General features: G+C 40.2%; 1 protein-coding gene across 1 annotated transcript in view; it reads left to right on the top strand.

The window, feature by feature from the left end:
- alg13 (ALG13 UDP-N-acetylglucosaminyltransferase subunit) overlaps positions 1-5123 on the top strand; it is a 70732-nt gene extending 65609 nt beyond the window's left edge. Inside the window, exons 25-28 of the mRNA XM_052022324.1 lie at positions 1683-1778; positions 1864-1904; positions 2505-2682; positions 4133-5123. Coding sequence (XP_051878284.1) covers positions 1683-1778; positions 1864-1904; positions 2505-2682; positions 4133-4395 — 578 coding nt within the window. The 3' untranslated portion in view covers positions 4396-5123. The remainder of the gene's footprint in view (positions 1-1682; positions 1779-1863; positions 1905-2504; positions 2683-4132) is intronic.
- Positions 5124-12249: the final 7126 nt, after the last annotated feature.

Genomic DNA, 12249 nt, shown 5'->3' with positions numbered 1-12249 from the left:
TCCAGCTTAATGGCATCTTTCCTATAGCAGGGTGACCAAAACAGAACAAGTATTCCAAATGCAGCCTCACCAAATTCTTTCACAACTGCAACATACCATCCTAACTTTTATACTCAATGCACTGACTGAAGGCCGGCGTACCAAAAGCTGCTTTCATCACCCTGTTAACCTGTGTGACTTTCAGGGAATCATGTACTTGTACCCCTAGGTCCCTCTGTTGTACAAAACTCCCCAGGGCCCTACCATCCACTGAAAGCCCTACCCTCATTTGTCTTTCCAAAGTGCAGCACCTCGCACTTAATCTGAATTATGTTCCATTTGCCATTCCTCTGCCTATTTACCCAGCTGAGCAAGATCCCTCTAAATCCTGATAACTATCTTCACCTGTCAATGATACTACCAATTTTAGTGTCATCTACAAACTTACTAACCATGCCTTATACATTCTCATCCAAATCATTGATGACAAATAGCAATGGGCCCAGCACTGAGCCCTGGGGAACACCATTAGTCATGGGCCTCCAGTCTGACAGACCTTCCACTATCACCCTCTGCTTCCTACTATCAAGCCAATTCTGTATCCAATTAGCTAGCTGTCCCTGGATCCCATGTTATCTAACTTTCCACAGCAGCCTTCCTTATTAAGGCCTTACTGAAGTTGTATAGACCACTGCTACCACCCTGCCCTCATCGACCACTTTGGCTACTTCAAAAAAAAACTCAAATTTGTGAGACATGATGATCTCCACACAAAGCTGTGCTGACTATCCCTAATCAATCTGTTTTTCCAAATGCTTGTCCATCTTATCCCTCAGAATCCCCTCTAGTAACCTGCCTACCACAAATGTTAGGCTTACTGGTCTTAAAGTTCCCAGGTTTTTCTTTGCAGCCCTCCTCAAATAAAGGCACAACATTAGTCACCCTTCTGTTTTCCAGCACTTCACCCATCACTAATGATGCAACTATCTCAGCCAGGGCTCTTGCCATTTCATCTCGAGCTTCCCATGGTGTTAGAGGTATCAAAAACCCCTATAAGGGCATAGGTTTAAGGTGAGAGGTGATTTGAAGGGAAAGGTTTTTACGGAGTAGTTGATACCTGGAACTTGCAGCCAGAGGAGGCGGTGGAGTTGGATATGATCATTACATTTAAGAGATTTGTGTAGACGCGTACATGGGCAAGGTATAGAAGGATACAGCCCTACTGTTGGTAAATGAGATTAGCTGAAGGGTCTGTTACTGCTATACAACTCGGACCTTTCTGTACAATTCCCATGTATAAAGCATTGGTAACAAAAGAACAAAGGATTTGTGAAGGTGAGGCTTAATGGTTGGCACAGACATGGGTCGAAGAGACAGTTATCCTGTATGATGCTGTGATTCCAATGTAAAAGCAGTATTCGGCCATACAGCTCCTCAAGCCTGTGTTGCTGTTCAGTGAGGTGATGGCTGATCTTTCTTTTCCTTGAACTCCACTTTCCTAACAATCATTCATTCTCCTGCAGTCTAGAGACATCCATTGTTTGTGGAGTTGTAACTTGCATTGTTTTCTATTTGGGGAGTGAACTTTTGTAGATCCAATGGTTGCTGTGGTTTTCATTCTAATGCTTATGTGCTGAAAGAATGTGATGCACGCATGTGATGCACAGAATCCCCAATGTGTTTTGTTTTTCTGTTCCAATTAGGTCCTTTCCTGCCTGTTAATGAAATGGGTGAAACTGTGAGTTCTTCCACACCACCACCATATTCCTGTGATCCCAATGGCAATGATCTTCCTCAAGGTGAGACCCTATTACTCTCAATGCACCTAAAGTCCCACAAAATAATCAAGTATTATAGTAACAAATTTGTTTCTTTTTTTTTTAGACAGAAAAGTGGTTCAGTATTACTTCAACCTTGGCTTGCAGGTGAGTTTAACTGGAATTAAAGGATTACAGCTGTGTGGCTCTGCATATGTCAGAATGCACTGCCTTTTCTGACATCGAGAACCTTTTAAGTACTTTTGACTTAAATAGTGCACAGCTTTTCATTTGGGGATTCACTTTCCTAAAGTTCTTTCCACAGTCTCTTTGATTAAAATTAATGCAGCTTGTTTTAAAGTTCATCTTAAAGGAATGATAATGAATTTGTGATGTCTTCTTATCTTTGGGGGAAATCAGTGGTAGGCACTTCATTGTTGCTTGTTACAATGTGTGTTTCAATTGTTTCTAACAAAAAAAATTATAACACAGCACTGGAGGAACTCAGCAGATCAGGCAGCATCTGTGGTGGGAAATGGACAGTCAACATTTCAGGTCAAGACACTTCATCTTCACCATCCCAGAAGAAGCGTCTCAACCCAAAATATCAGCTGTCTATTTCCCTCCATAGATGCTGCCTGACCTGAGTTCCTCCAGCATCTTGAGTGTTGTTCCACAGTCCAGCATCTGCAGTCTCTTATGTCTACAAAGTTTAAAATTTATAGTTTGCTTATTTTTGATCACTAAGTAGATTCCTTTTGTTTCTAGTGTTACCACCAAAACTCCTGGCAGCCAATGGTGTATATGCCACAACATCAACCGGTGGATATTTATCCAGTATTCCCTGCAACCACCCAGTTTGTTGAACAGTCAACCATGCCACAACTGTACAGTGATGTTGGGAGAAATGATGACCATTCAGCTTCCTCTGACACCATGTCCAATGGCAAGTTACTTTGTTTTCATAGGATTTTTTTGAAATCCCATTTCTGAAATTTCAGTGTTGAAAGGAAATTGTTCAAAGCTCAATTACTGCATGATTTTTGGTGTGAATCAAATGATCTTGTCAGGAAATATAGGATAAAGCTTGCTTTATTCTTCCCCAATGTGTTGCCTCCTCTAAATGTGACTGCACTACTTTAACATTTTGTCCACTTCTTATTGACCATTTTGAGAGATCATTCTTTAATTATGGACAGTGCTGCCCTTGTGATTTTTTTCCTGTGGATTATCTTCCAGCTTCGTCTGCAAACTATTAATTGTCTTCAGGAGGTAGAGATGTACAGCACAGAGGCCCTTTAATGCACCAATGTCCATGCATTTTATCCTGTACGCAGCTGTACCACCCCTTCTTCCTGCCCCCCCACCACCCCACACACAGTACAAGTATGCACACATATATAATCATTATATACCACAGGTGTTTAAATTAAAAGATCCTGTTCTGAGCAGAGTCATTGCTATTGTATTCTATAGCAATCACAAATCAAATTGCCTCCAATTTTTAAGTATTTGCATTTACCTAAAGGCTAAAAATGTAAGCAAATTTCTAATTTGTAAAATTTTGGGACTCGTCAATTACACGGAAGTTCATGGTGCTAAACTGAAGACTGGATTTCTTTGCAAGTGTAGCCAGTAATTTAGCTGAGGCAGTAAAATCCAATAATCAATGGTGTCTGAATTGTGCCACAGGATTTAAAACTTAATGAAATTCATTATTAATCAGCATGCTACTTATTTCAAACTTTTAGTTAATGACCAATTTAGATTTATGGTTTCTGACAGATTACATTGTTCAGATTGGATTTGGGTTTAGAGGTTCTGTGGATCATAAGCTAACTAGAGGAATTTTGAAGATTTCAGTATTAAGTCATTAATTGAAATCATTTTGGTATCTACAAATTTGTCAGTTTCATTAATCCTCTGGCAAGTCATCTGCTCTGACAATTAAATGTTCCTGTATTATGAAAATAAATGCAAATGATTCTGATATTAAAAGGTGCCAGATGTACCTCATACTGCATTTAATTATAACTAAATGCAATTGTGTGTAACATATGGATCATTAATGCTTGGTTAGAAATGTATAATTAGACTTTTTTCAAACCATACCATAAGGTTAATGGTGTTGTGTAGTCTGGATAGTTTAAAATCTTACTGAAACTGATATGATCTCGTGTTGCCATAAAACTGACACACTCTAAGAGTTCCTCTAACTTTGAGACATATTGTCATTTTCCATGATGGGATAGAGTTCTTGTGTTCCAGCTGAGTGCATTAAGGTAGGTGGCTGTTAACCTGTAAGCTTCTACATTAAAACATTTTAGAAGTTTTCTTGAGGGAAATGGGTAGCTGTGATTTTTTTTTTGTACTAATGGGCTGCTGTTACTTTGCAGGTTATACCACTGCAGAGTCTCAACCAGCTCCTCATTCAACAGTATATTATCCAGTGCTGACAGACCAGTACATTCCGCCACCTATATCTACTTATGATCCTTGCATCCCTGTAACAAATACACTTCACTATGTTGGCCCTTGGTATCCAGCAAATCAAATGTGTCCCAATTCGAGGCTGCAGAGCACAACATGCCCAGGACCCCCACCTCTGCTAAATTATGTTGCACCTGCCAATCAGCCAACACATTATGTATCTCACTAAATGTATGGAAAGTGGCTTGAGGTTCAACAGTCCCATCTAAATATATTGTTGACTTCATTCCTTCTCCCGTGGTGTATCAGCTCCTTTAATTGCCAGAACTCTTGTTTCAATTTTTTTGACTGACCCCATTCAGGATAAAATCTGTCTGCACTTGTCTAAAGTGTTTGCATCACTAATCTATTCTTTAAATGGGTATCTTTCACTTCAATTCTGTTTTTCCTCTTTTGGCTAAAAGTCCCAATTAGATTTGCAGACAAAAAAAAATGCACATGTAGCAAGTAAGTAGATGTAAAACTTTCTACAAGTTTCCCCTTCTCTCTTTCCACTCCTACTCTTTAAGGGAGAATTGTTCACGTGGTTTTGTCACTGCACTGCACAATGTCAACAGAGAAGTTCAACTTTGAATGAGAAGGCTGATTCTGGATCCTGTTGGGAAAAACTCTTGCACAATGTAATACTTTTTAAAGGAATATTGTTCCCACTTGACACAATATAATTTTCATCTTGTATTCCTGTTTAAATTAACACATGTCTGTATCACCTTCTACCTCATGTTTGAAGTTTGCATTGTCCTCGATTTGTAAAAGCCTGTGTATCTTTTTATCGGGTGTCCAGTTCAGTTCAAAATGTTGACTTTCTCTTAGTTTGTTGGGCCACAGAAGAATGTTTGGCACTTTTTTGTTCAAGACTGTTGATGTCAGCTGCTGTTTTCTGGAGTACAGTTGTAAAGGGACTGGTGTTGTGGGTTCTTAAAATGTTGAAGTAATAAAACTCAAGCACTGCAACCAGTTTGTGTCCATATGCTGCTTTTGAGTGTAACTTAGTGAAAACTTGATAATGTTGCATGCCCCAGAAATTTGAATTGATAAACCTGAAATGGAACTGCAGGAAGGAAGGGAAAGATAAATTAGATGGCAATCACTTGAAGCTTTGGTTATTATGGAATAATGCAATACTATGCAACTGAAGGAGGCTGTTTGGCTCATTGATTCTCTTTGAGACTCTCATTCCCCTTTGTTCATTTTTTCAGTCTTGATTATTCATCTAATTCCCTTTTGAAAGCTACTTATGAATCAGTTTCTAGCACCTTTATTAGGCATGTGTTGTGTTCCTTATCTGAGCCACTCTGAATTCCTTTTTATCATTACACCTCTGGGTCTTTTGCCAATCATTTTGAAAACCAGAGGGCATCTGATCCAATCATTTGTGGTTTCCAACATTTTCTTTTAATTACTCCGACTAAACCCTTTATGATATAAAACACTTCCATCATTACTCTTGGTCCTTGTGTTCTCCTGAGTAAACAGCTTCTCAACACCCTTGAGTAATGAGATGTCCAGCTATTTGACTGGGGAAGGAATATGGCACAGGAGACCTCTTCTAAATGTTAATTGATCAGAATAAACTTCAATCTATAAATCAGTATTTATTTTGACATTGGAAGAATGTTTCTTTGACATTCTACACTCTTCTGCTCACATTTCATCCTGATATTCTGCAATGCTCTGAACATGAACCTCCAGTTCCAACTTAATAAATGCTATTCTTTCAGATTAATTTCTATGGGCATTGCTAACAAGGCCAGCCTTTTCACTCATTCAAGAGAAGAGGATGCTGCTTGCAATGATGGCATTTAGTTCGGGTGCGAATGGTACAATAAGGAGGCACTTAGGAGTTCCATGATATTGATGGGTCTGGATCTGACCACACAAGATGGGAGATTTCCTTCCCTGGATGACATTAGGAAACATGGAATTTGCTGCCATAAGAGAATCAACAAAAGAAATAAGCCCACTTGTCCTAATCAATCCACCTGTGGCACATATGTCTGTTCATAACATTATTGATTGGAATGGTTGCTGTACACTTTGTGGAGTCAGTCCCATTGTCACATTGAAGATTCTATTGCATGGTGTAGCACTTCCACTGTACTAAATTGGATAGATTATGAACAGATCTGACAGCTCAAAACTGGGAATCCCTTAGGTGCTTCTGAGCCATCAGCAGCAACATAGTTGTATTCTGCTCCAGTATGTAACCTTTGCCACTTGGCATAACCTTCACTAGTATTGCCACCTGGAGCCAGAATCCACTTCCATGAGATTAGAAGAGCATGCCAGGAACAGTGCACAAGTGCATAAAAATAAGCTGCCAAATATAGCAAGTGATGTTCTACAGCCAAGGGTTCCACACCTAGTGAATTAGACCAAAAGGCCACAGTTTGGCTACATTGCTTGTCACCCAGCACCATTCATAGTGGGAGAATCCTCATTAACTGCTGGCTATAGAAAATGGGAGCAAAGGATGTGCCTAGAAATTGGAGTTCATTTTGTTGTGCTCAAATGGATGCTATGTAGAGAGCTGGTTGCCAGTTGAGTGAACTGTAAAAACATGAAAATTCCAGAGTGGGAATATGATTTTCACCTTGAATTGTGCAGTAAACACACCTGCACTTCACAATGGCAACCACCTTGGAGAATGCAGTTTATTGCACGAACCAGTGGAAAGTGGGACAGTTTCTAAAGAAAAGACTCCATGGTGGCCACAGTACAGCAAGAGTTAAGGCAGCTGTCAGGGTGAGGGAAAATTAGGGATTGTGATGTATGTGGGGAAGAGTTGACAAAGTACTCTCTTGTGATAATGAAGCCCTGTCTACACGATGGTCCTAGGCCACTGTGAGCTACAGGTTAATTAAGGGGCCATTGATTGCAGCATAACGTAAAGAAGTGTACAATATAGAGATGCTGCGATCATTGTTGTTGATGCTTATGGACAAAAGTGGAGCACAGGAAACTGAATCTGGAGCGGGCTCTGGGCAAGCTGTCAGTATCCTTGTAGGAAATGTTAAATCGATGCTGGTGCTGAGAGGGTTGCCCCTTGTTTTATTGTGGATAATAAAAGTAGACCATACTTTTAATGGCCAAATTCTGTCAGTAAATGGCAGATGTGCATTAACGTGCAGAGTTGAATTGTGCTTGGGTCAACTTCCGATGGTCACTGATAGACCCAGAAATGGTCACTGGCATGATCTAAATTGTGTAAAGTGTTTTGTTTTTATTTGCAAAGTGCACATATGGGCCTGGCTTTTAGGCAAAGGTTGCCAAACAGAAATGACAGCTGGATGACCCATCTACCTCCATCACTACAGATGCTGGTATTCAGCAAATTTCATTCATCTCTCATGATATCAAGAACAGATAATACTGGAGATACTCAGCCATTAAAGATGTATCTGTGGAGAGAGGAACAATGTTTTGGGTCAGTAACCATCAGAACTGGAAGAGTGAGAAAACAATTGAAAGGGGAAGGGCAGGAGAGCAAAGGAAACATCTATGATAGTGTGGAGACAAAGCTTGTCTAGATGACAACATTGATTCTGGTGGCATCTATGAGAAGGAAATGAATGCTGGTTAATGGCAGCTGATTGGTTGGGTTGGGGGGGGTGGGTGGTGGTTGTAAACACTGAGATGAATGGAGTAGAGATTTAACAAAAACTTGCTGGAACTGTGAAATGCATAACACAGGTATTGCTGAAAACCCAAAGGTGGTTAGTACAATGCATCAGTTGGGAAGTATCCAAAGTTATCTGTAGAAGTGGGTTAAATTGTCAGTGTTAGTGATAAGTCTGTAATAGTTAAAAAAAAACCTTAATTTACTTTCACCCCTGGGGAAATCCAAAATAATAGATAATTCTGGAAAAATCAGCAGTTTGGATAGAATCTGTGGAGACGGAGAAAACCACATAGGTTGATAACGTGTCTGGATCTGGCCAATTCTAACACGAACAGGAAAGGCTTGTTATCTAAAATTGTATTCAGTATCAAGTCCCAAGGGCTGCAATGTGCTCAGAAGGTAGGCAAGGTGCTGTTCCTGGAGCTTATGTTGGAACATCATAAGAGGCTTAAGACATATCAGAGTGAGATGGAAAATTAAAGTGATAGGTGACTGGAAGCTCAGGGTCACCCTCGTGGTTAAATGGTGGTGTTCTGCAAAGTAATCACCCAGTCTGCATTTGGTTTCTCCAAAGTAAAGTGGATCATGTCATGAGGACTGAATGCAGTACACTAAATTGAAAGAACTACTGTTACTTCAACTGGAAAGTCTGCTTGAATTCCTAGATGATGGGATGTGACAAGGTAAAATGGTAAGTGTTGCATCTTCTGCAGTTGCATGGGAAGGAGAATGGTTGTTTGAGATGGAAACCTTCAGAATACTGAAAGGGGAAGGGAAGAAAAGATGTATCAGCTCATTGCATCTCATTGAAAATGGAAAAAAATTATGAAGAATGGTCTGTAGAATGTGGAGGCTGGTGGGTGGAAGGTGAGGGCAAGGGGAGCTCAATCTTTTGTTTGGAAGGGGAGGTTTGAGAGCAGACATGTAAAACAAAATAGAAGAATCATATTTGGAAGCCCAGAAACTAGGGAGAGCAGAAGCCACTGGAAAGGAAGACATCTTGATGACTAGTGTGGAAAGTCTCATTATCAGAACACATATTGGAGAAACTGGGAGAATAGAAAAGAGTAACAGAGAGTGGTGGTATAGTGCCCAATCTTGACTTCGGGTGCTGTCTACATGGAATTTGTATGTTCTCCCTGTGTTCGTATGGGTTTCCTCTGGGTGCTCTGGATTCCTCCCACATTTCCAAAGATGTGCAGGTTGGTAGGTCAATTGCACACTGTAAATTGCCCCTAGTGTGTAGGTAAGAGATGGAATATGGGAAGAATTGAAAAAAAGGGATTGACGTAGAATGGGTGGTTGATGGTTGGCACAGACTTGGTAGGCCGAAGGGTCTTTTTCCATGCTGTATCTTTCTATGACTCTAAGACCCTGAATGAAGTAGAGTGGAAGGAGATGTAGTCAAGACAGCTGTGAGAGTCTGAACATATAATGGATGATAAATTTATTTTAGGTTTCAAGCGTCTGCAGCTTTTTTTGATTTTTGGCTTATAATAGGTCATGATCACTAATCTATTTAACTGTAAAGTAGAAATTCACATGCACACCTTCCAATTTAGTGTATTGCATTCTGTGTTTACAATGTGGTCTACTCTGCACTGTGCAATCTAAACACACATTGGGCAACCAAATTGCTGGACACATTCATACAAAAAGGTGATTGTGAGCTTCCATTTGTCTTGACATTTTAATTCTCTATCCCACTCTGACCTCTGTCTTTTGCCTCCTATACGTTCTCCCCGTGTCTGTGTGGGTTTCCTCCCACACTCCAAAGACATACAGGTTAGGAAGTTGTGGGCATGCTATGTTGGCGCCGGAAACATGGCGATGCTTGCGGGCTGCCCCCAGAACACTCTATGCAAAAGACGTATTTCACTGTTTCGATGTACATTTGACTAATAAATAAAGGTATTTTACTATTCCAGTGAAGCCCAATATAAGTTCAAGCGCAGCTCATCTACCTAGGCATGATTCTGCCCTCATTGCTTAATACAGAATGGAACAATTTCAGATAACCAGCATTTTTTGTCGTGTGAAGTGAACAGTTCTGATGCAGTGTCATCCACCAGTAGCTCCCCCTCCAGATGCCAGCTAATCTACTTAGTCTTTTGAACATTCACTTTTACTTCAGATTTCCAGTAAGTACTGTGTTTTGCATCTCACAGTTACATTGTATTTTTCTCTCTCTAACTACCTCATCCACCTTCCTCGACGTGCTCTCGCAGGTAGGTCTGGTAGGGCAGCAATCATTTTCCTCTTTCACATGACATTGTGTCACTTGGACAGCCTTGGTCTCCACCCTATCATGGACATTCCCTTTGTTCCTTTCACCAAACCCCTCCCTGCAAGTTAATATGTTTTCTCATTTTTTCCAGTCCTGTTGAAGGGTCATTGAGCTAAACCATTAATTCTGTTTCTCTCTCCACAGATGCTGCCTGACCTGCAGAGGACCCCCATTTTTCTGTCTTTATTTCTGGTTTCTGATATATTCAGTTTTTGCTTTTCAATTGATATAAAGAAGTAGCTAATTACACTGGACATGGCAAAGGAGGTTGTGCCTCAGGAGTCGGTACCAAAGGGCAAGGATGGGGTGCAGAAGATGTGATATTGGAGGTGTGGAGGGCAGAAGAGATCAGGTCCACTCTTTTTCACACATGGCCCAGTGGCTTCTAACATTCATCCCTCCCTAAGTCAGCAGAGTAGTCGACATTTTCACTGTACTCAGGGAGCTGGTCCAGACAGTACTTAACCATAACAGTGTTGGCAGTGGGTTTGTGGGAGCTCTGGCTACAAATGTCTCTCAGACAACCTTGCACTTAACCAATCATAGGATTTAGGCTCAGTGTGTGATTGAACTGCAGAACTGGCAGTTCAGTGTACAGACTCCCTGCTGCACTGCAAATATGCTCCCAGTTCCATTACTCACATATACTTTAGTCTATTGCAAACTATATATAAAATTTCACGGTAGTCTGTTCACCTTAGAGACCAGATAATAAGTGTCAGAAATTGGGACTGATGATAGGAATTTGATCCATTGATGGAACAAAGGCCATAATATCAGATGTCAGATGATGATTGCTCTGTGTTCAGTTCCATCTGGAACTCATCAGACAATAAAACAGTCCGGGACCATATGCATTAAGACAATATTATTCAGAGTTGGGTTCATAAATGGCAAGTAACAAGAACTCCAGGCAAGACATCTCTGGCAAAAGAGTCTAATCATCTCCCCTACCATACGAAATCATCAATGTTGATGTTCTGAGGGTCACTAGTCATCAAAACTTGTGTGCTAGTTATGTGAACAAATCAGAGGATGGTTATTTCATGGTTGTTTACCAGTTTCCCCCATCTGCCACGCACAAGTCAGGAGTGTCATTGAATAATCTCCACATAATTTTATTTGGCTCAATTTAGCCATTTTGCTCTACAGTCCTAATTATTTCCCAGAAATGAGTCATCTCAGGCAGTCTTCTCCTCTTAATCATGTAACACTGAGCATTACATCCTGTGAATAGTCAGCTACCATTTTCTGAAGATGTGTGGGTGCATCACAAAGAGAAGAAACAATTTAAGAAAAAGTTTCATGTGATAACAGATGACTCCATGGCAGTTGTCAACCTATCAAATTTGAGCAATCACAGTTGATATAACTACCTGCGATGGTTCAAAAGGTCAGGGAAAACTTGAAGACGGGAGAAGTGTTGTGTATAACTTGGTAACCAGCTTATTTATATAACTGATATTGGGGTTGCTGAACAAATTTCTTTCTGGCAAAATGTTGTTTGAGTCAAGAATACTTTTCTTCAAAGTTGCTGGGGAGATAGAAAAATGCTATTGCCCCAAAAAATGCATCAAGACCTTTTTTGTAGAAGTGAAATTTTGACATTATAAAATGACAAAATAATATATGCATGTACATATTATGCATAAGGACTGTTTTCATCCTTGTATTTTCCTTCACTTTAATTTGAATTTCATTTGTATTGGATCTTCAGGAAAGCATTGATATGATTTATCCACGTTGCAACTTACTTATGAGGCCCAGACTGATGTCACATGACCAAATTACTAACTGCCCATACCAGTCAAAATGCAAACGGTCACTAGAAATATTTTTTGTGTGTATGCCTTTGCAAACTTTATAAGTTCTGATGGGGGTTAGGATTGAGAAGGGCCAGTAATTGCTTGTAAAGGTCATTCATTATTAATTAATCTGTCGATTCTCAAAATTGTTTAACATTAAGATTTCACGGGGCAATCCAGCAGCTACTTCTCCGCATCACACCCTCTTCCATGAAAGTTCCTGCCTGGAAATTCCATGAATGAGGATGTGAGCTTGATATATATATGAACCCACATGTTACCATTGCCAGTGTTCATTATCATGGCACA

Source organism: Pristis pectinata, chromosome 8 (genome assembly GCF_009764475.1).
Source record: "Pristis pectinata isolate sPriPec2 chromosome 8, sPriPec2.1.pri, whole genome shotgun sequence".
Classification (NCBI taxonomy): domain Eukaryota; kingdom Metazoa; phylum Chordata; class Chondrichthyes; order Rhinopristiformes; family Pristidae; genus Pristis; species Pristis pectinata.
Note: the sequence above shows the minus strand (reverse complement) of the source record. Positions and strands in the feature narration are given on the sequence as shown.